This window comes from Oryx dammah, unplaced genomic scaffold (genome assembly GCF_014754425.2).
Source record: "Oryx dammah isolate SB20612 unplaced genomic scaffold, SCBI_Odam_1.1 HiC_scaffold_23, whole genome shotgun sequence".
NCBI lineage: Eukaryota > Metazoa > Chordata > Mammalia > Artiodactyla > Bovidae > Oryx > Oryx dammah.
Genome location: NW_024070207.1, coordinates 53,859,106 through 53,884,008, shown reverse-complemented (window position 1 = coordinate 53,884,008; position 24,903 = coordinate 53,859,106). Strand labels below are relative to the sequence as shown.

General features: G+C 45.4%; 1 protein-coding gene across 5 annotated transcripts in view; it reads right to left on the bottom strand.

The window, feature by feature from the left end:
• The window catches only part of MTMR1 (myotubularin related protein 1), a 59,803-nt gene that overhangs the window by 9,231 nt on the left and 25,669 nt on the right, over nt 1-24,903 (bottom strand). For all 5 annotated transcript variants that reach the window (XM_040265427.1, XM_040265430.1, XM_040265431.1 and 2 more), the window contains 8 exons: nt 24,637-24,744; nt 21,123-21,224; nt 20,722-20,805; nt 19,730-19,879; nt 18,104-18,292; nt 8,522-8,707; nt 7,631-7,837; nt 4,285-4,377 (listed from right to left, as the gene is read on the bottom strand). In XM_040265427.1, the coding sequence (XP_040121361.1) occupies nt 4,285-4,377; nt 7,631-7,837; nt 8,522-8,707; nt 18,104-18,292; nt 19,730-19,879; nt 20,722-20,805; nt 21,123-21,224; nt 24,637-24,744 (1,119 nt within the window). The remainder of the gene's footprint in view (nt 1-4,284; nt 4,378-7,630; nt 7,838-8,521; nt 8,708-18,103; nt 18,293-19,729; nt 19,880-20,721; nt 20,806-21,122; nt 21,225-24,636; nt 24,745-24,903) is intronic.

Sequence of the window (24,903 nt, the reverse complement as noted above, 5' to 3'; positions counted from 1 at the left end):
ACCTGCAAAGTGGGAGACTTGGATTCAGTCCCTGGGTTAGGAAGATCCCCTGGAGAAGGGAAAGGCTATCCACTCCAGTATTCTGGCCTGGAGAATTCCATGGACTAATAAGTCCATGGGGTTGCAAAGAGTCAGACACGAATGAGTGACTTTCACTTTCACTATACTAACAGAATACGGAAGAAAACCACATGATACTCTCAGTTGCCATCTTAGCTTATTCTTCATGGGACTTAGCACAATTACAGCAAAGAATGACCATTGCCAAGAGGTTCTAGCCAGTAGCTGACATTTAGTAGCCATGATAGAGATGCTCTGCAAATACTCCTAGCAACAGGTATGTCCTGGGAGCTGACCTTGTAACAGAATTCTAATTTAAAAACATACTGAAATATTCTCACCTAGTCAATGAAGCAAGGCCAGTTAGAACAAAACCAAATAGAACTACCCAGCATTTTTGTGTGTCAAGTGTACTTTAAAGATCTATTCCCTAATCAGAGATGTTTGCATGCTATTGCAACTAATTATGTCATCTGTAGGGTGACAACCAGGGTCACCAATAGAAAGTTTATTTTTGAAGCTTATCTTTAGTACTTTACTAGGCCAGAGACAAGCTTCTCAATTAGAAACCTTGGTCAACACAGGACTGTCCAGACTTCATCAAAAATTATTCTTTTCCTCACTAGGCAAGCAGAAGTTCTGCTCAGCTGCCCTAGATTAAGACTTGTCTCTCTCTACATTAAGGACTGCTTTCAGAGAAGCACACAACTCTCTTCTAGGGAGCCCCATGAAAATACCACTTCTTTAGAAATTTCTGGAAACTAGCTATGGATATTGTTCTAATTTTCTTAGAGGAACTAAATCAATGATGAACTAAATCAAATAAATCAGGCCAGAATGTTAAATATAGCTCCTGGTTAATCCTGTTGCAGTCTTTAAGGTTGCTCCTTGCAACTCTGTAAATGGCCTCACCTTCCAAATGGCTGTCTTTTAAAAGGCCAAGTACATTGTGTCAATTCTTCCTAGTATTTTTCCATGAAGCTTGGTTATATTCTATTAATAAGTTATTGGCACCAAGAAATTTATGAATTTTAAGCAAAATATAAGTTATGTATATTCTGAAGCTTTATTAAATACATGATAAAAATGGAAGGCCTGTATTTCATTTTCAAACATTTAAAAATATACATTTACCAATAGCACAGCAGAGCTTCTACTGACATATTTTTGAAGTCATATGAGTCTTTATTCCTAACCCTGAGCCCGCAATCTGGATCTGGGAACTTGGTTCAGGGTGTTCTGTTGCCACCAACTGCAAGCCTTACTCTGGTCAAGTGGTGGGGAGCAGGTGTGGCAGGTCAGGGTGGGTGGGCTCAGCCCATGCCCTTCAGCACCCACATCTACTCAGGTTAGCTCAGAAGTGCTCTTCACTTCCAAAGGGCACAGTGGTGGGAAATATTCCATCAGCGGAAGTACCGACCTCTAGAGTGATAACAAATAAAAGAGTAAGCCTCTGGGATTCACTGTTGTTTTGGCCTCTTCTGGAAGCTATACCATATACTTTAAAAAGTGTGGTCTCAAAAACCCATAGAAATCTATAATGAAATTCTGCATCTCTTGAAGGAAAAAAACAACAATGATTAAACTGATCCAAAAGGGTAAAAAAGTCTGTTCAACTGGGGTTTTTGCAGAATGTCTTTGAGACTGTTGTCTAGAGTCCTTCAATTACTTTTCCCCTCAATTCCTTTGATATCAGTTTGTGCACACAGACTAGCTCATTTTATTCTGACGTGTCTAAAAATGTTACACTGACATAGCTGATTTAGCAGTAGGAAACCTAAAAATAAGTTAATCTTGTCACATTAATGCAACTTTTCTAACAAGCTGCATACCTCATTCACTTGTGAATTTAGATAATGATAGTTAGACTGATCATTGATGTGCCTCATTCTAACAATGTTATTTTAAAAGAAATTAATTATACAAATTTCATGGACAGAATCTTAAAGCTGTAAGAGGCATCTGAAATCTTCTAACCCAAACCCCTCATTTTCTTAAAAATCCAGTAAACGTTACAAAAATTATATAGATTAGACATGAAAATAGGTACCAAGCAATATGAATAATGGAAGTCAGTTTGACGATATCTCACACACACTCTTTGTCTAGGCTTTTGGGAGGAATAAGCTACTTCACATTCACAAAATTTGGGCTGATCCCTTCAGAAACATCAGAATTATCTTCTGTGTTCAGCCATTTTATGTAATTTTTCTAAAACTTATTTCATACCTTCTAATCTTAACCTGAAGGAGAAGGCAATGGCACCCCACTCCAGTACTCTTGCCTGGAAAATCCCATGGAAGGATGAGCCTGGTGGGCTGCAGTCCATGGGGTCGCTGAGGGTCCGACACGACTGAGCGACTTCACTTTCACTTTTCACTTTCATGCATTGGAGAGGGAAATGGCAACCCACTCCAGTGTTCTTGCCTGGAGAATTCCAGGGACAGGGGAGCCTGGTGGGCTGCCGTCTATGGGGTAGCACAGAGTCGGACACTACTGAAGTGACTTAGCAGCAGTAGTAGCAGTAGTCTTAACCTGAATGTAATCATCATCTACTTTTGTTGCTGACTTGGCATCAATACAAATAGCCAAGTACATGGCAATACAAAACAGTCAGACTTCAGGCCAGCCTCCATGCCATTTGAGTATGTGTTTGGCGTTACCTGTTACTCATACCATCGGGTGCCTACCTCTGAGACCAGCCCTCTTTCCATGCCCCAGCCCTCTAGCTAATTGGGTGCTTTGAATCACCTGGGAACTGGCACTTAGATAAGGCAAGAGCCCAGTCAGCTTGGGGAAGCTAGCTTTAAAACAATCAGCCTCAGTATGCTGTTCTAAGGGAGGGCCTGAGGACTCTGTAAAATCTACTTTGGCTGCTTAGACCACCACCCCACCGCAGTTTTTCTCGAATTGCCATTCTCTCGTGATCCCTGGTACTCTAGCAGAACAGCCTGGGAGCTTGTTGGGAATGCAGAGTCTCAGACTCTTCCTTGGACCCACGAATCAGAACTGTGTTTTGGTAAGACTTCAGGGGATCTGTGTACACCATGAAAGTTGAGCAGAATCCCTGGAGGGCTTCTGAAACAAAGAGTGCTGCCCGCCACTCAGTGTTACAGGTCTGGGGCAGGGCCTGAAAACCTGCATCTCTCAGTACCTGGGAGGCTGAAGCTACTGGCCTCAGGACTGCACCGGGAATCACTTGCCGGGGTTCCTGGTCCTCTCAGAAGCACCTGGGGTACTTTTAAGCAGCACACACACCCAGGCCTCTGCCCAGGCCCAAAGAAGGGTCTCCAGGGCTGGGGCTCAAGCAAGCTCATCTTTGCTAGGAGACGGTCCTTTCCACGTGCCTGAAGCAGCCAAGGCCAGACCTCCAGCTTAACAGGAAGGCAAGAGCCCAGGCCATGCTTTACTATCCTCCCTTCTCCATAATCCCATCCAAGCAGGTGCTTGGGGAGGGCTCTGCCTTTTGTTTACTTTCTCCCTCCCCTCAGTCCCTCTCACCACATCTCTGCCTCTGTTTCTGTTTCCCTTCTTTCTCTCTCTTTGGCACGCTGGCCTCACTGTCTGACTCTGATTCCAGGTCCATTTCTCTGGCACCACATCCTATGATGAGGATCAGATCCTAAGCTCGGGTTCTGATGTTGGGGATGAGGGAAGAAACAGCACATGTCTTCTGGCTGAGTAGCTTGGGGAAGGGGGACCCCTGCATGGGTAATGAATGAAAGGACACTCGGCAGCCTCCCATCTGACCCTGGCCCTGGGACACGCCCTTCCCTCCACACCGAGGGGTGGGAGGGGCTGTGGCCTGGGGCTGGGTATGGAGGGTCCTGGATTCCCTGGTCTCCACCCCTTTGCTCAGTCACATCCCCATTTCCAACACCTGGGAATCTTCCAGCACATGCTCGGCAGGGGTCTACACATGCTCACCCTGACATGGGGCAGGTGAAAGAAAGAGTAGGACGCAGGGCAGGGGCAGCTGCTGGACAGCGACCAAACCATATGCACAGCAAAAGCTCCTTTTGGTAGAAAGTTGGTTGTTTCCAATTTTATGCTTATATTTCTAAGTCATTAGAATCAAACTGAGTTAAATAACAAAAGGGGTCATATTTAATACACACACACAATCTTCACTTTAAATGAACATGAAATTAAAGTTTGCCTTCCACTTTAAGATTATGTTTGGATCAGGGTATAAAGGTCAGAAATGGACTTGAAACCTCTCACCTGTCTCGTCATTTGCCAGACACAGTCAATAAACTGAAGGAATATAGGGGATCGGTCAGCATCTGCATGGTTGTCATTGCCATGGCCCACTCGCTGAAGAGAATCAAGAGGTTAAACAATTTAATGTATGCCATGGTCCTCTCAGAAGTCACTTTAAATTGCCTAGTGGCAAGAAGCATGTCTCTTTTGTATGTCCCAAGGCCCAACAGAATTCCTGGCACATAAAAGGCTCTCAGAAATGTTCATTGCACTGAAATGACTTCCATTACTTTTAGGAAACAAAATTTCAGTTTACATGTTGTTTTATAATTTTGCTTTAATATAGTTGAGATCAACAAGTTATAAGCAAATGGCCGGTCAACTTTGCACTCCAAGTGATGGGGTCAACCCCAACCACCACACCGAGTGCTCTGTGTCAGCCTGGGATGGCAATTAGCAGCTCACAGAGCACATTATGATGGTCATTTTCTCCACAAGTGTAGTTTTCCTCCCCCATTTTTCACAAATGTCAGAAAGTCTGAGACTCAAAATAACGATTAACAATCTACAAGTTTAAGCCAATTCAGCATGACTCAGACAACCTCAAAATCTCACTCTTGAAATGCAAATGGGAGGCCTTGCAGCAGGCCAGGTAATATCTCTGAATTTTTATTCTTCCAAGTTTTAAGATATAATTGACATCCAGCATTGTATGTCATACTTTTAGATATTTTTGACGATGTTAATAGAGTCATATTAAAAGGTAAAAGATAATTTCAAATACATAAACAGGACTGACAAAAACACTGGAAATGTCAACTTAAAAGACCACCCAGGAGTGAGCATTCTAACAGAAACTTCAAGTAATTTGGTGACTAAGCAAAAGGATGAGAAAGTTATGAAGATACAAGGCAATCACCACACAGGAAGAGTGACAAATACTGGGCCTATGAAACCACCACCAGCCAAGACAGAAAAAGAAATGACCAAGTCAACAATGAACATCTCAGAGGAAGTGTATTGCCTTTTTTTAAAAAGACAGTTTAATTGTAAGTGAAATATGCATATGAAATTTACCATCGTAACCATTTAAAGTGTATAGTTTAGTGGCATAAAGTACATCACACTGTTGTACAACCATCACCAGCATCTGTCTCCAGGAGTTCCAACACAAAAACTAGCTGGCTGACTCCCAGCTGCTGGGAGTAGGTTCACCTCAACAAGGCAGTTATAAGAAGGAAATCATCTTTCAGCGAGTTGTCTGGACTAATACATGAAGGACATTACAGAATTGAGGTGTTGATATTTAAGCATTTTTATTCTCTTTCTAATAGCCATATGATCTTTTAGAGTAAGAACCAGAAGTCAGTTTTGTTTACTGGATTTTTCTTAACAGCTAATATAATTCACAATTATGGACATTTAAGAAAGTTACTACACTTGCAAATGATTGACTCCCTATTCCCCTCCCCCAGTCCTTGGCTCCCCTCATCTTCCTTTGTCTCTACAGATTTGACTGCTCTAGATACTACATATGCACAGAATCATGCAGTTTGTCCTTTTGCACTGGCTTCTTTCCTTTAACATAATGTCCTCATAGTTCATTCACATTGTAGCTGGTGTCAGAATTTCCTTCCCTTTGAAAGCTAAATAACATTCCACTGTGTGGATAGACCACACTCTGTTTACCCCTTCATCTGTCGATGGACACTGGGTTGCTTCCACCTTTGGGCTATTAGTGAATTGTGCTGCTATGGACATGAGTGTGCAAATAAGTGTTTAAGTCTGTTTTCACTTCCTTGGGGTATATACTCAGAAGCAGAATTGCTGGATCATATGGCAACTCTATTTTTAATTTTTTGAGGCACTGCCATACTGTTTTCCAAAGTAGCTGCACACGTTGCCATATTTCTGTACTTCTCTATAATTTGTGGAAACTGCCTCTGTATTTAAGGCACATGGGGAAGTTTTGCACTGACAGTTCACAATTTAAGATTTGTTCTTTCCCTTAATAGACAGGCACTGAACTCTTACAGTGCATGCAAGGCAGCCCTCCTCCCAGCCCTCAGGATTTCAGGCAGTTTGATGGTATCCAGTAGAGGTACCTGGGGTATACCAAGACACATGGGACACAGCATCTGTGCTAAATCAGTAATTCACTTGTGGTCTAGTCACAGGAGAAGACCTGTAAATAACAACAAAAAAAGTGTGCCTGGAACTTCCTAGTCTGGAATGGGTGTGGTGGGGCCATGGAATAAGCAAACACCCCACGATGGGCTGTGAGAGTGAGCTAGGCGGGACAGTCATGAGGCACAGTCCTGGTGGGAGTCCCTTTTGAGATAAAGCTTGAAAGACAAGTTTCTGACTGGCCAGGGGTAGATTCTATTAGAAGAAGTGGGGAGGGGGTGGAGGGAGAGTGAGGATGCCATAAGTAGAGGGGCATGGCTGAAACAAGGGGAGGAAATCTGGGCACAGAAACACCAGGTATGTGTGTGCACAGACGAAAGGCAGCATGAAGACACGGCAAGAAGGCAGCCATCTACAAGCCAAGGAGAGAGAGCTATCAGGACACACCAACCCTGACAGAACCTTGATCTTGGCCTTCCAGCCTCCAAAATGCAGACAATAAATTCCTGTTAAGCCACCCAGTCTTGTGCTACTTTGTCTGGCAAAATCTTATATACCAGTGTTCACAGCAGCATTATTCACCAAAAGGTAGCAACAACCCATATGTCCATCAACAGGTAAATAAACAAAATGCAGTATATCCACACAATGGAATTCAGCCATGGAAAGGAATTAAAATTTGATAGATGCTATAACATGTATAAACCTCGAAAACACTGTGCTTAGTGAAATAAGCCAGTCATAGAGAGACAAATAATATATGACTCCACTTATGTCAGGAATTTAGAGTAGGCAAATTCAGGGAGATGGAAAGCAGATTAGTGGGTGTGAAAGGCAGGGAGAAGGAAATGAGGAATGACTGCTTAATGTGTATACGGTTTCCTTTTGTGCGTGATGAAAATGTTTTGGAACTACAGAGAGATGGTAGTTGCACAACACTGTGAAAGCACTAAACACCACTGAACTAATATTTTAAGATGGTTGATTCTATGTTATATGAATTTTACCTCAATTTTTAAAATTAAAAAAAAAAGGCATACTGACATGGAAAACAAAGACTGCCCTACCAGAGATATATTAATACAATGCTGATGTCTATAGTATTCTATTATGGCAATTCAGTTCTCAGAGCACAAAGCCCTCGTGTATGTGTATCTGTGTGTGTATGAGATGTGTGATATGCATGTGCATATGATGGAGCAACAAACAGTGAAACGTGCACCTCACCGTCTCAACTCACCAGTGCAAACCTATGTCCAAAGCTTATCCACTCCTTCTCTATGAGAGCCTCAAATCCTTTAATGGTGCGGTAATAACTGTCCAACATCAGCATAGCCAGAGACGTCAGCTGAGCTGTTCGGTCCCAGCCATCACTGCAGTGCACCACGACTGAGGTCTTCCCGGATTCTACTTTATCAGCAATTCTTACTGCCCCAGCAAGAAGCATCTTCAAAAAAGAAGGTGCATTAAATCAGGCAACATTTAATTTCTATTACAGCAAAAAGTCCCCTGGTGGCTCAGTGGTAAAGAATCCACCTGCCAATGCAGGAGTCCTAGGTTTGATCTCTGGGTTGGGAAGATTCCCCTGAAGAAGGGCATGGCAACCCAGTCTGGTATTCTTGCCTGGAGAATCCCATAGACAGAGGAGCCTGGTGGGCTACAGTCCATGGAGTTGCAAAGAGTTGGACAAGACTTAGTGACTAAACAACAACAAGAACAACAGAGCAAAAATAATTCTGTGGAGAACACTGGAAGTTCAAGTCAATAAACAAACAATGGAATCAATTTAAGAATCACTAGGAAACATTAGTATCCTGGTGGAGGTGGGGGCAGAAACTTACACTAAGGAAAAACTACACTAGTAAATAAGATCCTTTACCAAAGGGCCACAAAATACTTTAAAAACCTGATGTGAGGAAAGTATTATCCCATTCTATTATGTCACAGGAGTACCTCAACAAAGACCACAGTTTGGATGCTGTCTATGCAAACTATGAAAGCCCAAGTACACAGCAAAGATGCACTCATTTGCAATGCTGGGAAGCCACCTGGAGAGAGACACAGATAGCTTTATGGCCATCCGCAGAGAAGTCTTAAGCAGATGGTGGGGAAGGACGGGCCTTCTCCATACCCGAATGTACTCTAGCCAGTGGGTCCCATCTACGTTGGACAGCCAGCGTGCCTCATCAATGGCCGGGTATGCAATCTCCTTCAGTTTCCGCAGCGACTCTCTCATGACGTGAATGTTGTGAATCTCCAGGAACATGAGTTCAGCGTTTGGATAGGCACTTTCACTTTCATAGCCCCCACCCTTTGCCTGTGAAAACAAAAGACAAACGTCACTTCATCTCAGCGAATTTTTACTGTTCTTCCTGCTGCTGCTGCTGCTAAGTCACTTCAGTTGTGTCCGACTCTGTGCTACCCCATAGACGGCAGCCCATCAGGCTCCACCGTCCCTGGAATTCTCCAGGCAAGAACACTGGAGTGGGTTGATATTTCCTTCTCCAATGCATGAAAGTGAAAAGTGAAAGTGAAGTTGCTCGGTCGTGTCCGACTCTTAGTGACCCCGTGGAATGCAGCCTACCAGGCTCCTCTGCCCATGGGATTCTCCAGGCAACAGTACTGGAGTGGGTTGCCAGTGCCATTTCCGACTGTTCTTCCTAGTGCTGCCAGATAGAGGCCACTCAGAAAGCCTCAGACTCATCTGTGTATCATAATAAGCCTCCTACATCCTTGTATGAGTTTCCCATGGTTGCTGAAAGTACCACCAGCTGAGTGGCTTAAAGTGACAGGAATGTCTTCTCTCTCAGTTCTGAAGGCTGGAACTCCAAAATCGAGGTACTGGCAGGCCCGTGCTCCCTCAGAACCCTCTTGGAGAGGATCCTTCTTTGCCTTCTTCAGCTTCTGGTGGCCCGGGATGTTCCTGGTTTATAGATACACTAACCTCTAGCCCATCTTCACATGGTCTTCTCCTTGGGTCGGTGTCTCTTCTTATAAGGATTAGTAGCCACCCTCATTCAATATGGGGGCTTCCCTGGAGGCTCAGATGGTAAAGAATCTGCCTGCAATGCAGGAGACCCGGGTTTGATGACCTCCTCTTTTCACTTGATTACCCAATTACTTAATTTGCCAAGACCCTATTTCAAAGCTGGGCTGCAGTCACAGGTGCCAGGAGTTGGGACTTTAACACATAGTTTTTAAATGGAAACATAATTCAACCCACAACAATCTTCTATCACCTGTCAGCAGTTTAAAAATAATTAACAATTAGATCTTATACAAGGTGAACTGGGTTTTAAAACCTTCCGCCATCTATCTAAATAAAAAGGTTGTACTACTGCAAAACTGTACAAAATAATTTGTAAATCTCAGTGAGATTTAAGTGATTTAAGTAAAATAAAATGCAAATATAATAAAAAAGACAATATGGCTCACTCTTTGGTAATCTGATAACAAAATCTCGTCCATAATTAGCTTATACTTTGTAGAGGTCAACATCCAAACCACATCTGTTATAAGAATAAGTGAAAGTAAAAGTGTTAGTCTCTCAGTCGCGTTCAACTCTTTGTGACCCGATGGACTGTGGCCCACCAAGCTCCCTCTGTCCATGAATCCTCCAGGTGTGAATACTGGAGGGGGTTGCCATGCCCTTCTCCAGGGCATAGAGAAACTGAAACCCCAATACATTGCTGGTAAAAGTTAAAATTATGCAGTCTCTGTGGAAAAAGATTTGCCAGTTCCTCAGAAAGTTAAACATAGAACTACCATATGACCCAGAAATTCCAGCTCCCACAGAACTAAAAACAGGTATTCACATGAAAACTTGTATGCAACAAATCGTAGCAGCAATATCCACAATAGCTAACAGCTGAAAGCAACCCAAATGTCCATCGATGAATGAGTGGAGAAACAAAGTGTGCTGTATGCTTACAATGGATTATTTCTCAGCTACACAAACGAATGGAGTACTGCTTCGTGCTACAACAGAGAAACCATAAAAACATCATGCCAAGTGAAAGCAGCCAGGCACCTAAGACCAGACAGGGTATGATTCCATTTACATGAAGTGTCCAGAAGAAGGCGATCCATGTGGAAAGTATTAGCGGTTGACATAGGTTGGGGAGAGGGGAGGATGGGGAGTGACTGCCAGTGGGCACAGGGTTTCCAGCTAAGGCTGTGGAAGCATTCTGGAATGAGACAGTGGTGACTGCCACATAACACTGTCAAAAGACTGGAAGGCACTGAATTGTAAAATTTGGGATGGTTTCTGGAGGAACACAGCGTTGGGCTTTGGGTGATGGAGCTGTCTCGGGGAGCAGGATGCACAGCTCTGCAGCATGAATGAGGGGGCTGGGTGGTGGCTCTGGGTGTGGGTCCAGGGCTCAGGGCCAGTGTGTGTGGCCAGGACAGAAGTCAAGGTCAGAGGAAGGCCAACATTCAGGGAATGCAGAGCAAATGACACTGAGGAGAGCAGCTGGAGACTGGAGGATAAAGAGAAAAGGGAAGAGAGTCTTTCAAAAACGAGAGGGTACTCAACTGCATCAAAAGCTTGTGAGATTGACAAGAAGGCAATTGGTGGCCTTACTGTAAACAGTCCAGAAACAAGAATGGTGGAGCCAGCTCCAAGGGGAAGGGGACAGGGACTGGGGAGAGCTTATCTGCACAGATGGACAGACTTCGTGGGAGCCAGTTGGCATAGGAGCAGGCTGGGCAGAGCCAGCAGCAGTCAGGGGAGGACACAGGGGTCCATGGGGAGGTGACCTTCATTTCCAGGCTGTGGGGTGCAGTGGGATGTGGGTTCCAGCTGTGGGGTGCGGTGGGATGTGGGCAGGTGGGGGCAGTTCCTGTCCGAGGGCTGGTGTGTTCTGTGCAGAAGCAAACACAGCCAGCGGTCAGGGATGAAAGGCGTGAGGCCAGGCTGACCTGTCCCCTGGGGAGAAGGTGGGGAGCCCAGCCCTGAGCCTGGGGTTCTGCTCAGCAGTCCTGGTATGGCCCTGGGGCAGGCGGGCAGCAAGGAGCAAGGGAGCATGCCTCAGCCCGAGGGTGCAGAATAGGGGTTGCAAACACGACTGGTGGGGAAACAACAGCACAGAATGATGGAAGACTCTCTGAACACCCACTGCGGACAACACAGCCTATACTCTAGTCCTGCCTGTGGGGCACAGTGACGTTTTTCATAACAATACCCTTTGCACCCACTGAAGATGCTGCTGGTTGAGGGATTCAAGGCACAGGCCTTGGTGGCAGAAGCATGGGCTTTATCATCCCAGCCCTGCCCCTCCCCCAGTAGCTCACCTTCTGTCTGAGCCTCAGATTTCTCACCTGAAATACTGCAGAGGCTCACTATGGGGATTAAATACTAACTAAATTTCAACTATCTAATGAAAGCTAATCTGTGCAAGGCTCAGCACCCCTCACCCACTACTCGGCACCTTTGTATTATGACCTCCCTCAGCACCTACCATGCAGAGCCTTCAGATAGGCAATGACTTGGACCTGGTCCCACCAAGGGAGCCTGGAGGCTGGGGCAGAGGCCCCATACCCAGTAAGTGCATGAGTGCAGAGGACACCTGCTTAGGGCTGGTGTTAACCAGGAGAACCGAGTTAAAGCCAATGGGTTGCCTGAAAACTGATTACTAAAGCTCCAAATAAGACAACAATCAGAAAATGGGATCATGGGAGAAATAGAGCATGAGTGCCTACTCTGTGCCAGGACAGAGAGCAGGCACCTGGAGGTCTGGAGACAGAAGAGGGTAAGGAGAGTGAGAAGGGACCTGTAGGTAAAGAGCAAGTTAGCCAAGATGTCGGTGGTCAGGCAATCTCACCCCATAGCCTCTTGCTCTCACCCCACGTTTTGTAAATACATGGTTATGTAACAGCTGAGATAACTTATAGCACTGTGCATGCGTGTCATGATGTACCCGTTTGGCCATGGGCCACTCTTGCTCTGTAAATATATATAAGCTCCACCTGAAAATTCCTTGTAGGTCTGTTATGGCTGCACCTGCTGGGTCAACCATGAGAGAATACAGCATGTCTGGTGCAACGGCCACCCCACCCACCATTAGAGAATAAATATGTCTGCAGTTCCTACAGCTCCTTGAGTTTTCTTCCAGCTACCCTACTCACACCTTGCCTACCCTGGGTTCAGCAAACAATATGAACAGTGAGACAACTGGCAGGCTGATACAGTGAGACAGGGCCCCACGTATACCCCAGCAGGAATGGAGTGGAGAGGCTCAAACTTCTGGAAGATGTGATCCTGCTGGCCAGCCCTCCCTCTATGGGGGCAAAGCAGGGTTCCAGAGAGAAGCCAGCTATGTTGGGACACTGGTCCCCACTGGCCTCCAAGTCCCCAAGAGTCAGCTCACAGCAGTGGCGGCAGGGCCATCCTCAACCTTCAGGGAAAAACAAGAGTCACAGCCCATGGGAAGGAGGTGGCTGAAGAATGGCTCAGGTTTCATGATTACAGGCCAGCTGCTCAGTGCCTAATGAAGGCTCTTCAACCACCAGATGCAGACCCTAGGCAGTGGGGAGGATTCTCATGTAGGAATATCAAAAGTTTCACAGAGGGTGGCCAACTCTCAAAGAGGCTGGCAGGACAGGATTTCCACATACTCAGACACCAAAGGCCACACAGCTCCCCACTGCTGCAGACTGAGTGTTTGTGTCCCTCCCAAAATCTCCATGTCACACTGAATCCCCAGTGGGACTGCATTAGAAGATGAGGAAGGTGGAGCCCTGACGATCGGGACAGCGCCCTTCTAGGAAGAGACAGGACAGAGTTTGCCCCTTTCTGCTCTGGTGGGGTGAGGACACAGCAAGAACATGGCTCTCTACAAGCCAGGGCATGGGCTCTCAGCACACACTAACTCTGCTGGCATCCTGATCTTAGATTTCCAGCTTCCAGAGCTTTGAGAAATAAGTAGTACTGTTTATAGCTATTCAGCCTATGATATTTATTTATAACTGCCCAAGCTGACTAAAACACCCCTTCCTCTAATCTCCCTCGACACTCATCTGTTGGCATCTGGGACCTCTCCCTCCCCTTCACTGGGTTCCTCTATTACCTGCCCCAGGCAGCATTTCAGGGGCTCTTGTGCCAGGGCCCTGCACCTGTGACCTACACTCCTTCAGTAACCCCTCCCATCCAAGGCTGCAATCTCCACCTGACATGCTACCGGGCCCTGGTCTCAACCTCCAATCTGACCTTTTTCTGAGTTCCAGAGCTTTATCCTCCCCACACAGGCTCCTCAACTTGTAACAGCTTAAAAAGAAATTCCTTCCCTTCCCTTTCACTTTCCCAAGAAGAAAGCTAACTTAAAGCTGGCCTCTGTAATGAAGTCAGGACTTCTGAATTAACATCCAGTGCCACTCACCATCAGGTCCCCCATGGAAAGACGAGCCTGCCCACCCACCAACAGCTCTTTGTTCCAGTTGGGGAGCTGCTACTGTGTGGCGGCCCAGTTCTGGGGATCCAGGTGTGCTCAGTACCCTCCAGTCCCTGCTGTTGAGGGGCAAGACAACACACTGAGTGAGGAATTGGCAGTGTGCTGAGGACTACAGAAGGGAAAGAGCAAAGCACCCTGGCATGGGAGACCACCCTCGGGAAGTGACGTTCCCACTGTGACCAGAAGGACAGGGCAGTGGTTAGGTGCAGTGTGGAGACTGGGAGATGGCGCTGGGATATGCTGAAGGAACTGAAAGGTGCTGCCACAGCTGGGATGTGGGCCTCAAAGGTGTGGCAAGGCTGGAAGGAAAGGGCCTTCAGCTTGGAAGGCTTCAGAGGCCCTGTGCAGGAACTGGTTGTCATTGCCTCAAGGCACTAGGGGTGCCCAGAGCTGGACCTTTAGAAAATCCCTCTGGCCATGATATGGAGAAGGGGTGGAAGGGAGCCTCTACAGAGTACCAGCAAACTGAATCCAGCAGCATACTAAGAAAATTATTCATCATGACCAAGTGGGATCTATCCTAGAAATGTGAGGGCTTGTATGAGTAACAGTACTAGGTGGCAGTAACAAAGCACCACAAAGCAGGTGCCCTAGAGTGACACATTGATCCCCTCACAGCTCTGGAGGCTGGAAGTCCAAGATTGAGTTGTTGGCAGGGTTAGTTCCTTCCAGAGGCTCTGGCTTCCAGGGTCTGTGGCAACTCTGGGGGCCACTTGACATGTAGCTGCATGGCTCCAATCTTTGCCTTCATTGTCACATGGTCATCTCCCCTGGGTCACTGTCTCTACACGACCTTCTTATCAGGACACACATCATTGGATTTTAGGCTTACCCTAATCCAGTCTGACCCCATATTAACTAATTATATCTGCAAAGACACAATTTCAAAATAAGGTCCCATTCTGAGGTCCCAGAGGATCATGAATTTGGAGGACATGCTATTCATACCACATCAGTCTACATACAAAAATCAGCCAATGTTATCGATAATATACCACATGACATAGAATGAAGGGGGAAAGTACATGATCAGATCTACTGATACAGAAAAGGCTTCTGAAAGTCCAATATCCTTTCATGATTTTTCATGATAAAACCATTCAACAAAAACCTAAGAACTGAGGGGAATTTCCTTAACCTGAAGAGGGCATGTATGAAAAACCACAGCTAATATACCCAGTGTGAAAGACTGAAAGCTTTCCCTTTAAGATTAGGAACATGATAAGGATTCCTGCTTTCACCACTTCTATTTAACAGGGTCCTAGAGAGTAAGTACCCTTCTGGCTGCTAGATGGGATTCTGCCAGATTCATGAATCACCTAGTAAAGCCAACTGGATATTCCAAAAAATAAAACTAAAAAGCAAAACATGGTACTTGAGGTTCTTGCCAGGCAATTAGGCAAGAAGAAGAAATAAAACACATCGAGATTGGAAAGTAAGAAGAAAAACTATCTCTACTTGCAGACATGATATATATAGACAAGCTAATGGGGCCTTGGACAGATAAATATCCTTGTCTGGTTCCTAAACACATACACCACTAGAGTTGAAATCATTCTAGACATGCAATTTGGTGTCCGGCTCCTATCCCCTCTGTGTGGGATAAAACATAATGGACTGCCCTAGCTCTGTTGGATGTTTAGAGATTGCCTCCGTCAATGTAGCTTTTATCATGTTTTTTACAATTTCCTGGGGACAGTACTACAGTAGTGACAGGAAGTACTCTCAGAAAGACCGACAGGGATCACTGGATTCACCAGCTGTGGGGAGCCAGGGGAGCTGACTGATTAAGCATGACTTTTTATAGTAGGCTGAAAAATGCCTCCCCCTACCCCACAAAGATATATACACCAAATCCCCGGCAACTGTAAATGTGCCCCCTTTTTATAGGTATGATTGAGGTTCTTGAGGTGAAGAGAGAATCCTGGGTTATCTTGGGTGGGCCCTAACTGCCATTCCAAGCATCCTTGGAAGAGAGAAGAGGAGAAGACATAGAGACACAGGGAGGGGGAGGCTCTGTGAAGACAGGGGCAGGCACTGGAGTGCTATGGCCGCATGCACAGAGGAGCTGCCAGAAGCCCAAAGAGGCAGGGAACGGATCTCCCCAGAAAGCTTCAGGAGGGCACCACAGCCAGATCCCAGAAGGGTATGAGGATAAAGGTGCGCTGTTTTAAGCCACCAAGTTTGTGGTCCTTGGTTCAGCACCTCAGGGAACTCAGGTGCTGTCCATCTTCCTCCTTGTCCTAGTCCTCTCCCAGCTTCCCCACCTCAGTAGCTGATACCACTGTTCATTCCTCTCACCCCATTTCCATCCTGATGCAGCCCTCTACATGAGACACCATCACCCCCACCCCCAAGGGGCAGAGATGGGAGGAAACTCCAAGTGTAACTGAACGCAAAGCCAAGGGTTGTCACTACCCTGCCTCTTAGGCTGGTCTGGATATGCTTAGGTTTTGTTGCCTGGGAGACAATCAAGAGGGGATACCAACCAGATGATGGGATGTAAATCCCATTTGGACCTCAGTAGGGATCAGGACAGGAGAGAAACTTGGGAGGGCAAACTCAACACAGAGGCAGTGTTGAGAGTCAGGGCAATGGAGGAGATGGCCCAGGGAGATTGGGCAAAGGAGAAAAGAAGACCCAGACTGGGTTCGAGGCATGCTGCCATCTGCCAATGGGGAAGAGGGAGAGGAAGCAGGGAAGGAGGCTGAGCTGGCCAGGCTGCAGAGAGAGAGGTCCTGGGGCAAGAGATGTCATGAGAGCCAAGAGCATGGAGCCATCCACTCTGGGTCAGTAGTGAAAACGACTTGAAAGTTCAGTAGTGAAGCTAACCTGAATGAGTTCTCAGGGACAGGCACCCGTACAACCTTCACATGCAGTCTAAGGAGGAGGTATGCTGTTACTCCCAGTTCAGAGGAGGTGACTGCAGTCTAAAGAGATAGAGTGCCTGCTCACAGTCATGTACAAACAACCATCTGACCACTATGCTCCCTCAGTGTGAGCTGGACATCCCCCTCCCCAAGGCCCATGGTGGGGGCTGCTGGGCAGTTTGTGTGTATGGCCCATAGCAGCACACGTGTTAAGGGCACACCTGATGGCTTGTTTGCTCTTTGAAGTCTTGGGAAGGGCTCCGTCCAACAGTGAGACAGGGAGGCAGGAGGTTGGCTTTTTGGAGGACGTGGGCAACAATGGAATAATCACTGAAGCAGGGGCACAAGCTGTCAAGAGAAACAAATACCTCCAAGCATTGCTGAGGTGAGGCACAGCAGGGGAGCCCTCAGGCACTCCCCTTCTTGCCCTTTACGTAAATGACACGCTAGGGCATATGTCAGATGTATCTTCCTGCAGATCATCCAAAACCACCTCAGATGCCACCTCCTCTGTGAAGCCTGGCCCAGTGGCACAAGCTCAACCAGAATGGTGAACTCTGCCTACTAGGAGCACCTCACCTCATCTACCCTGGAGTTTCCCCAGCACTTGCTCCCTAGTACGTGCTCATTACATGTTTGTTACCCGAGTATCATTTTACAGGTAGGCATGAGTTAATGCTGGGAAAGATTGAGGGCAAGAGGAGAAGGGGACAAAAGAGGATGAGACGGTTGGATGGCAACACCATCTCAGTGGACATGAGTTTGAGCAAGCTCTGGGAGATGGTGAAGCACAGGGAAGTCTGGCATGCTGCAGTCCATGGGGTCGCAAAGAATTGGACATGACTGAGTAGCTGAATGACAACATGAGATGGTAAGGGCTGTCCCCACCATCCCGATACCTGAAATTCCTCAGGGAAGGGCCAGGACTCTGACTGCCACAGGCCTGCCAGCAGGACTGCACTGTCAGCAAGTCATCTGGAGGAAATAGAAAGGACTCCACTCAGAGCCTTTCCATTGGAAAGAGGGCATTGGAGGCTGGGCCGCACAGCCCTGCCCTGTCAGCTGGTGGGATCGCATGGAGCTGGGTGCCTTGTTTCACACAGCTGACTCCATTGGTACAGAGCTTCAGGCCAGATATGAATTGGTCAAGTAATCAAAGGGTAAAGGGACTTCCATGGGCCTCACAATCCTTTCACTAAAATGCTTACTAGATTCTCTAGGTGATCATTCTCTTTCTGGGTCAGCAGACAGGATTGTGGAGGGGCAATGAGAAGACCAGGTTCATGAGGGCCGGAGATCTAGGAGGCCCGCTGTGGACTGCTCCACCTTCACGGGGCTATCTGAATGTCATGATGCTTTACAAACAGTTGACAGGAAGAGCTTCTGCAGTACCTTGTTTGTGTCGGCAACACTGTTTTGCCGGGCATCAAATATGATGAGTTTGTGAGCCTGTGCATTAGCATCCATTATTGTTTGCAAGTACTTCTCATCTTCCTTGCAGCGCTTATCATTGGGACCCACAAGCGGCTGGCTGCAACGGGTAATTGTTGCCTGGCTTTCTGGATGAATCCATGACAACACCTAGTGTTTGAAAGCAACAAGTATTAGTACGGTCCTAAACCAATATGTGCTCTAATGTACCTGTGTGTATGCTCAGTTTCTCAGTCATGTCTGACTCTTTGCAACCCCATAAACTGTAGCCCTCCAGGCTCCTCTGTCCATGCAGTTCTCCAGGCAAGAATATTAGAGTGAGTTGCCATTTTCTTCTCTAGGGGATCTTCCCAACCCAGGGATCGAACCCAGGTCTCCTGGGTCTCCTGCATTGGCAGGCAGATTCTTCAGCACTGAGCCACCAAGTTCTTAAGCACACCTGCTTTTTTTTTGTATTTTTATCAAAAGGGACGGTTCAGCCTGAAGACAGTGTGAAAGTAGCCATGAGACTCAATGTTTGGATCAGGCTGAAAGGAGTCTGACTAAGTGAGCTCTAAAAAAATCTCCTTTGCCTTTAAAATTCTAGGATTCTAAGAAAAACAGAAACTAAGTCAAACCATGACTAACACCAAGCCCATTTCTATTTGATCAACTGATTTTGTCTCCTCATTTAAAAACACCTTTGAATCTCAGCTGTGATTCAGATGGTAAACAATCCGCCTGCAATGCAAGAGACCCAGCTTTGATCCCTGAGTTGGGAAGATCCCCTGGAGGAGGGCATGGCAACCCACTCCAGTATTCTTGCCTAGAGAATCCAATGGACAGAGGAGCCTGGTGGGGTATAGTCCATGGGGTCACAAAGAGTCAGACACAATTGGGCAATTAACACTTGGCTCTCAACAATGGCGTACGTGGCCAGATGAGGACAAAGTAAACAGTCTCTTGTAAAATCTAAAGCTATGTCCCCAAACCTACCATTTTCCTCCAGTGTCCAAGACACTTGGGGTCAACCAGATGGCACACGCAGGGCTCAAGACATGCACTCCCTCCCTAACTGTGGTTCCCTCCCTAATATGTATCCCCAGTGTATACATATATCCAAACTCACCAAACTGGATCCACTAAACATGTGCAGGGTTTTTGTATACCAACAAATCATTTAAAATACTTCATCCCCTGTTGGCTACTATTTCTTTCTGCAATGGTGGCCCTCCCAGTACAGGTATAGCCTTCCCCTCAGTATCTAAGAAAGAATGTATTTTCTCCAGGATGATTCAGTGACACCAGTGACACAAACTGTCAGCACACTAGCAAGCTTAGTCCTCTGCTATCTATACCATGTTTTGAAAGCATGAGTGAAGTTACCCTGGTACTTAGTAACATGAACTCATGGCAGGTGGGGTCATAGCAGGCAGACAAAATGCTTATATAATTAGATAGTTATTGAGAATCAAAGATATGTTCAGGTTTATAGACTTCTTTTTCTACTTTCCATTTTCTTCATGAGATTTCTTCTAACTTGCTTTTCCCCGTATTAGACCAAATACAGTATATGTTCATATCTAAATAACATTGTTTATTACTTACCGGGATTCTACCTTTTGCTCGAAATGCTGCTACTTTTGAAAGATCATCATCTTTTACACTAGTTGGCACAACAATGATGGCAGGGTAGGTGTCACAGAGCTCATAATTACTGTTTACTTTGGATATTTTCCAACTTTCATTTGGCAAGCCCTGCAAGGTGTCAGAGGAAAGTTGGTGGTGTGTGTGGGGACCATACTTTTACACTTTCAAAAAGTACTAAGCATGAACCACATCCAATTATTTTCTAGTAAAATCCATTTGTAATTCATTGTTCATTACTGCTTAAAAGATTAAATATACATTTATTTTATATAAGCCATTGCCTACCTAATTCATTTTTTTAAAAAATCTAATGAAGCATAATTTCCAAACATATAAAACATGCAAATTATATACTTGAATTCCAGTCCTATGTATTTCTTATCATGTTTTTTATAACAAGTGAGCATAGTGTTGTTCTTTAAAAATACCCAAGGAAGTCCTTTAGAGAAACAGAAACTTCTTTAAAATGTCTAAAGGAATATAAAGTCACCGTACCAAATATAAGGTGTGGACCAAGAGTAAATGTCATGAAAATAACGTCTCGTTGGAATATCTTCAAACTAACAATGCACTAAAGAACTTCTAGGTAGAGAAACGCCATCAGACTGACATAGCCATGTCTTATAATCTAATTTAAGCCATTGCTTTATCCTTACTAATCAATTTAGTATCAGAATACCTATTAAAAACCATCTGGTTGGTTTCTTTATAACCCCTCCCCCTCATCCTGGTACTTCATTTGCCCTCTGAAAAAAGGAAGAACAAACAGCGCCACAGCTGAAGGTATGGTGCAAGGAGAATGGGCATCCAGAGCTGAAGAACCAACAGACTAGGTGAGTTACACCCATGGACAACTTGTTGCAAAAGGTTTCTTCTCCACTACATTTCTACCATTTTAGGAAAAAGATGCTCAACCTATTATTTTCCAATTGATAAGCATCACACTTTACCTGTCTTTTATATTCAGATACTGGATCATAAACTTTCCATCCATTCACTGGAAATTTTTCTTTATAGTTGAAGGCAAAGAGTGTCTGGATACAAAAGCACAAAATAGACATGTCAGCATCTTTGCACTGTCACATGCATACTACTAAAGCTTTTCATTCAGTTATAAGCTGAATGTATTGAGTCCTGCTTTAATCAATAACATTTTGTAAAACAACAAATTTGAAGTTTTCTTCATCATTACACAGAACTGACACAGTTTAAGTACTCAATGTTAGTTACCAACAGAGGGAAAAGAGATAAAGGAAACCTCTGGAAGAAAGAATAACTAAACATGACATTTTTAGACTGCCATGTAGGCATTCAGACCCGCACAAAAAGAAGGTTATTTACATGTACTTACCTGCCCATTGGAAAGAGGAAATGCATGTTTGTTGAGGTTTTCAAATATCCCTAGTTTACTCTGTTCTTCCTGTTTATAAGCAAGTCGCAAGTTCCTCATATCCTGTTAAACAATTAGCAAACCTCATTTATTCAACATGTATTGAGTACCTATGAGGTAGACCTCATGGTATGAAGAGACAAAATATTTTTATTCATTTCTCACAAAATGTAGTTGGCCCTCCATATCTGCATGCTCCATACCCGTAAATTCACCCAAGCATGGATCAAAAACATTGGGGAAAAAAGTTCCAAAACACACAACTTGTCAAGCAACTCTTTACATAGCACTGACATAGCACTAGGTATTTAAAACGAGGTAGAGATGATCTAAAGTACACAGGAGGATGTGCAGAGACTGTATACAAATATGATGCCATTTTACATTTGGGCATTCATGTCTCCAGATGTTGGTATTTGCTGGCGAGGGGTGTCCTGTAACTAGTCTCTGGTGGACACCAAGTGGTGACTGGACTCCATTTTACTCCAACTAACAAAAGGCAATTCACAAAACACCTCCAACAAGATAAGAAATTGAGGAAAATAGAACAAAGGGGAGGTGTTGGGGGGGGAATTCATCAGATGGAACCAGGAGTAAGGTTAGTACATAAAAGTGGTACATCAAATGGTGTGCCCTTCTGTGCTAAAGGTGTGCCATAAAATCAGTTCTGGCTTAAGCTGCTCAAAGAGTCAATTATGGAATTCACACCATCCATCAAATAGAAATGCAACAGAGGTTTCTCCTCTGAACTCGGAGCAAAGATTCTGTGTCATGGAGAGATGGTGGCTCTCAGTGACTTCCTTACAGAAATTACAATGTTGCTTCTCAAGATGAGTATCTGAAAGCCCCCTGCTGCACAAGCTGTCAGCCTGAAGCCCAAGTGGAAGTTGTCAGGAGCAAGGCTGACAAGGTGGTTCAAAGGGTGCAATGTCTTCCCAGGACTGGCTTGAGCACTACACCCTGAACTTTCTAAGCCTACGCTCTTTGTTAAAACACAAGAATCTCATTCTTTAATCTTACACGGAATTCAAAAATAAATATGACCACGAACAAATTAAAGCAAAAGCAATTGGTGAAGTGAGGAAGGTATTGCTGTGGTATTATTTATAACAGTGAAAGAATGGAAATAACCTAAATGCCTATCAATAAATAAGGGCTGGCTCAATGAACTACAGTACTACTGATGGCATACTACAGAGCTAATGAAAACAAGAAGTGGCTCATTAGGTACTGCTAGCAAGGAATTCCAAGATAATAGTTGAGGGGGGTAAGAAAGGTGCAGAACAATGAATGTAACACACGACCATTCACATTTTCAGACATAGGCTTGTATGCAGAGGCCATCTATGGAAACTGGTGCCAGTGGGTGCCTGCACAGAGTGGATCAGGGTGGCTGGAGAGAAACTTACTTTTTGCTACACACAGTTTTTGTACTTTTTGAATTGCATATCACCTGTTTAAGCATGGTCCTGGTAATTCTACACTGAAGAACATTTTAAAACTGCTTTTCACAAAGACTCACCTTGGCCACACACACACACACAAATATCATATGAAAGCAGCTACAGGACACCTGCCTAAGTGACATAACTTCCTGCTGTGCCCTCCCGCCAAGCTACTCTGGCTACACACATGCTCCTCAGTTGCTGACTGAGCTGACTTGCTATATAGGATTGCTCAGATCAGAGAGAGAAGGCAATGGCACCCCACTCCAGTACTCTTGCCTGGAAAATCCCATGGACGGAGGAGCCTGGTGGGCTGCAGTCCATGGGGTTGCGAAGAGTCGGACATGACTGAGCGACTTCACTTTCACTTTTCACTTTAATGCATCGGAGAAGGAAATGTCAACCCACTCCAGTGTTCTTGCCTGGAGAATCCCAGGGACGGGGGAGCCTGGTGGGCTGCTGTCTATGGGATCACACAGAGTCAGACATGACTGAAGTGACTTAGCAGCAGCAGCAGCTCAGAGGCAAAGGCATTGCCAGCAAAGACAGAGCATGTTTGAAGCCCCAGGAGTCTGAGTGTGGCAAGGGTTGGCAGGGTCCAAGGCGGGTGGGAGCAACTATAGGAATGGGACGGCAAGAACAAGGGGAGGTGGGCTGGAGTGAGAGCCGCCAAGGAAAGCAAGCCCGCTCACACCATGAGGCCTCCGTGTTTTCCCTCTAGCCCAAGGGCAGCTACTGAAGAGTTCTGAGTAGGTAAATGACCTGTTCCACAATTACAGAATTGACTTACCCACCCCACCCTCGGCTTTAAGTTCTGCAAAGGATTCCCACTGCTCTGCCTGTGGAGAATCCTGGAGAATCAGGACTGCCACCATGGACCCAAGGGGAGGACAGCCACGTGTTGCTCAAGAGATGCTAGGAAGCCAGCAGATTTCCGACCCTGCACAGTAAAGGCTTATTTGAAAACGTGGGTTCAACTGCAGTCTAGGGCCAACTAGCAAGAGCCTCACTCAGAGATATAATGGAGGCAGACAGACTGGCAGGAATCTAATCCAAACCCCAAACTGGGAAGGGACCTGGATGGTGCTGCAGACAGGATCTCTTGCCTGGTATTTTAGGTGAAGTTGTTAGTGAACTGTATTCCATGAGGCAAAGTCATTGGAATACAGTATCAGTTAAGGTGTTTCTTAAATGAGTTTGTTGTTGTTCAGTTGCTCAGTTGTGCCCTACTCTTTGCAACCCCATGGACTGCAGCTTGCCAGGCTTCTCTGTCCTCCATTGCTCAGAGTTGGCTCAAATTCATGTTCATCTTTCATGATTAGTCCTCATCAAAGCTGTCACACAAATTTTACTTAATCCATTGGAGGAAAGGGACAAAATCAAAATTAAGCATGGCTCAGGTGCAAATTCCAACAAGAAACTCAAATGTGTTTTTAATCACAGAATTTATGAATATTGTTGTCCCTTTAGGGATTCCTGGGTAGCTCAGTAGTAAAGAATCCACCTTCCAATGAAGGAGACACAGGAGATGTGGGTTTGGTCCCTGGGTCAGGAAGATCCCCTGGAGGAGGAATTGGCAACCCATTCCAGTATTCTTGCCTGGAAAATCCCATGGACAGAGGAGCCTGGCGGGATACAGTCCATGGGGTCGCAAAGAGTAGGACACGACTGAGCAACTGAGCACACACATGCCCACTGTCCCTTTAGGAAGTCTCTGACTGAAAACTAGTATTATAATGACAAACTGCAAAAAAAATACTGATCTCTGCTTTCCACTTGATTTCTCTGAAATGTAACAAATCATGTCACCACCTAGGTTACGGGTCCATGTTAATTGGAACACTTCAACAGAAAAGAAGCAGTTTACTTCAACGCTTATATAATGGTCTGAATTGGTTGATGAAAGGTTGAAGAGGTTTGTGTCTCGAAGACATCTGCGTGACTAACGTCCAAATTATTCTTACTATCCAAGAGCCCAAGGATGTTCCAGCTGGCTGCCGCACCTCAGTTTCTCTCTGTCTGCACCGTACCTTGCACACGATCTCTATGCCACAAGAGTTGTCTCCATGGCTTTGTGCTCCAATCTTTTCAACTCTGCTGATCACTCCCAGGGGGACATCGAGGACGAAATGTGGGTCCTGGGTTCACAGATGAACATGAATGCCAATCAGTGTCAGTCAACAGAGTTTTCCAATTCAAGTCTTCACTGGCTAAAAACATGTTTGCTTATTACTTTGATTTTCCTCTTGGTTCTGGCTAAGACACCAAGGTCTGGTTTGTCACCTACTTAGTGATGT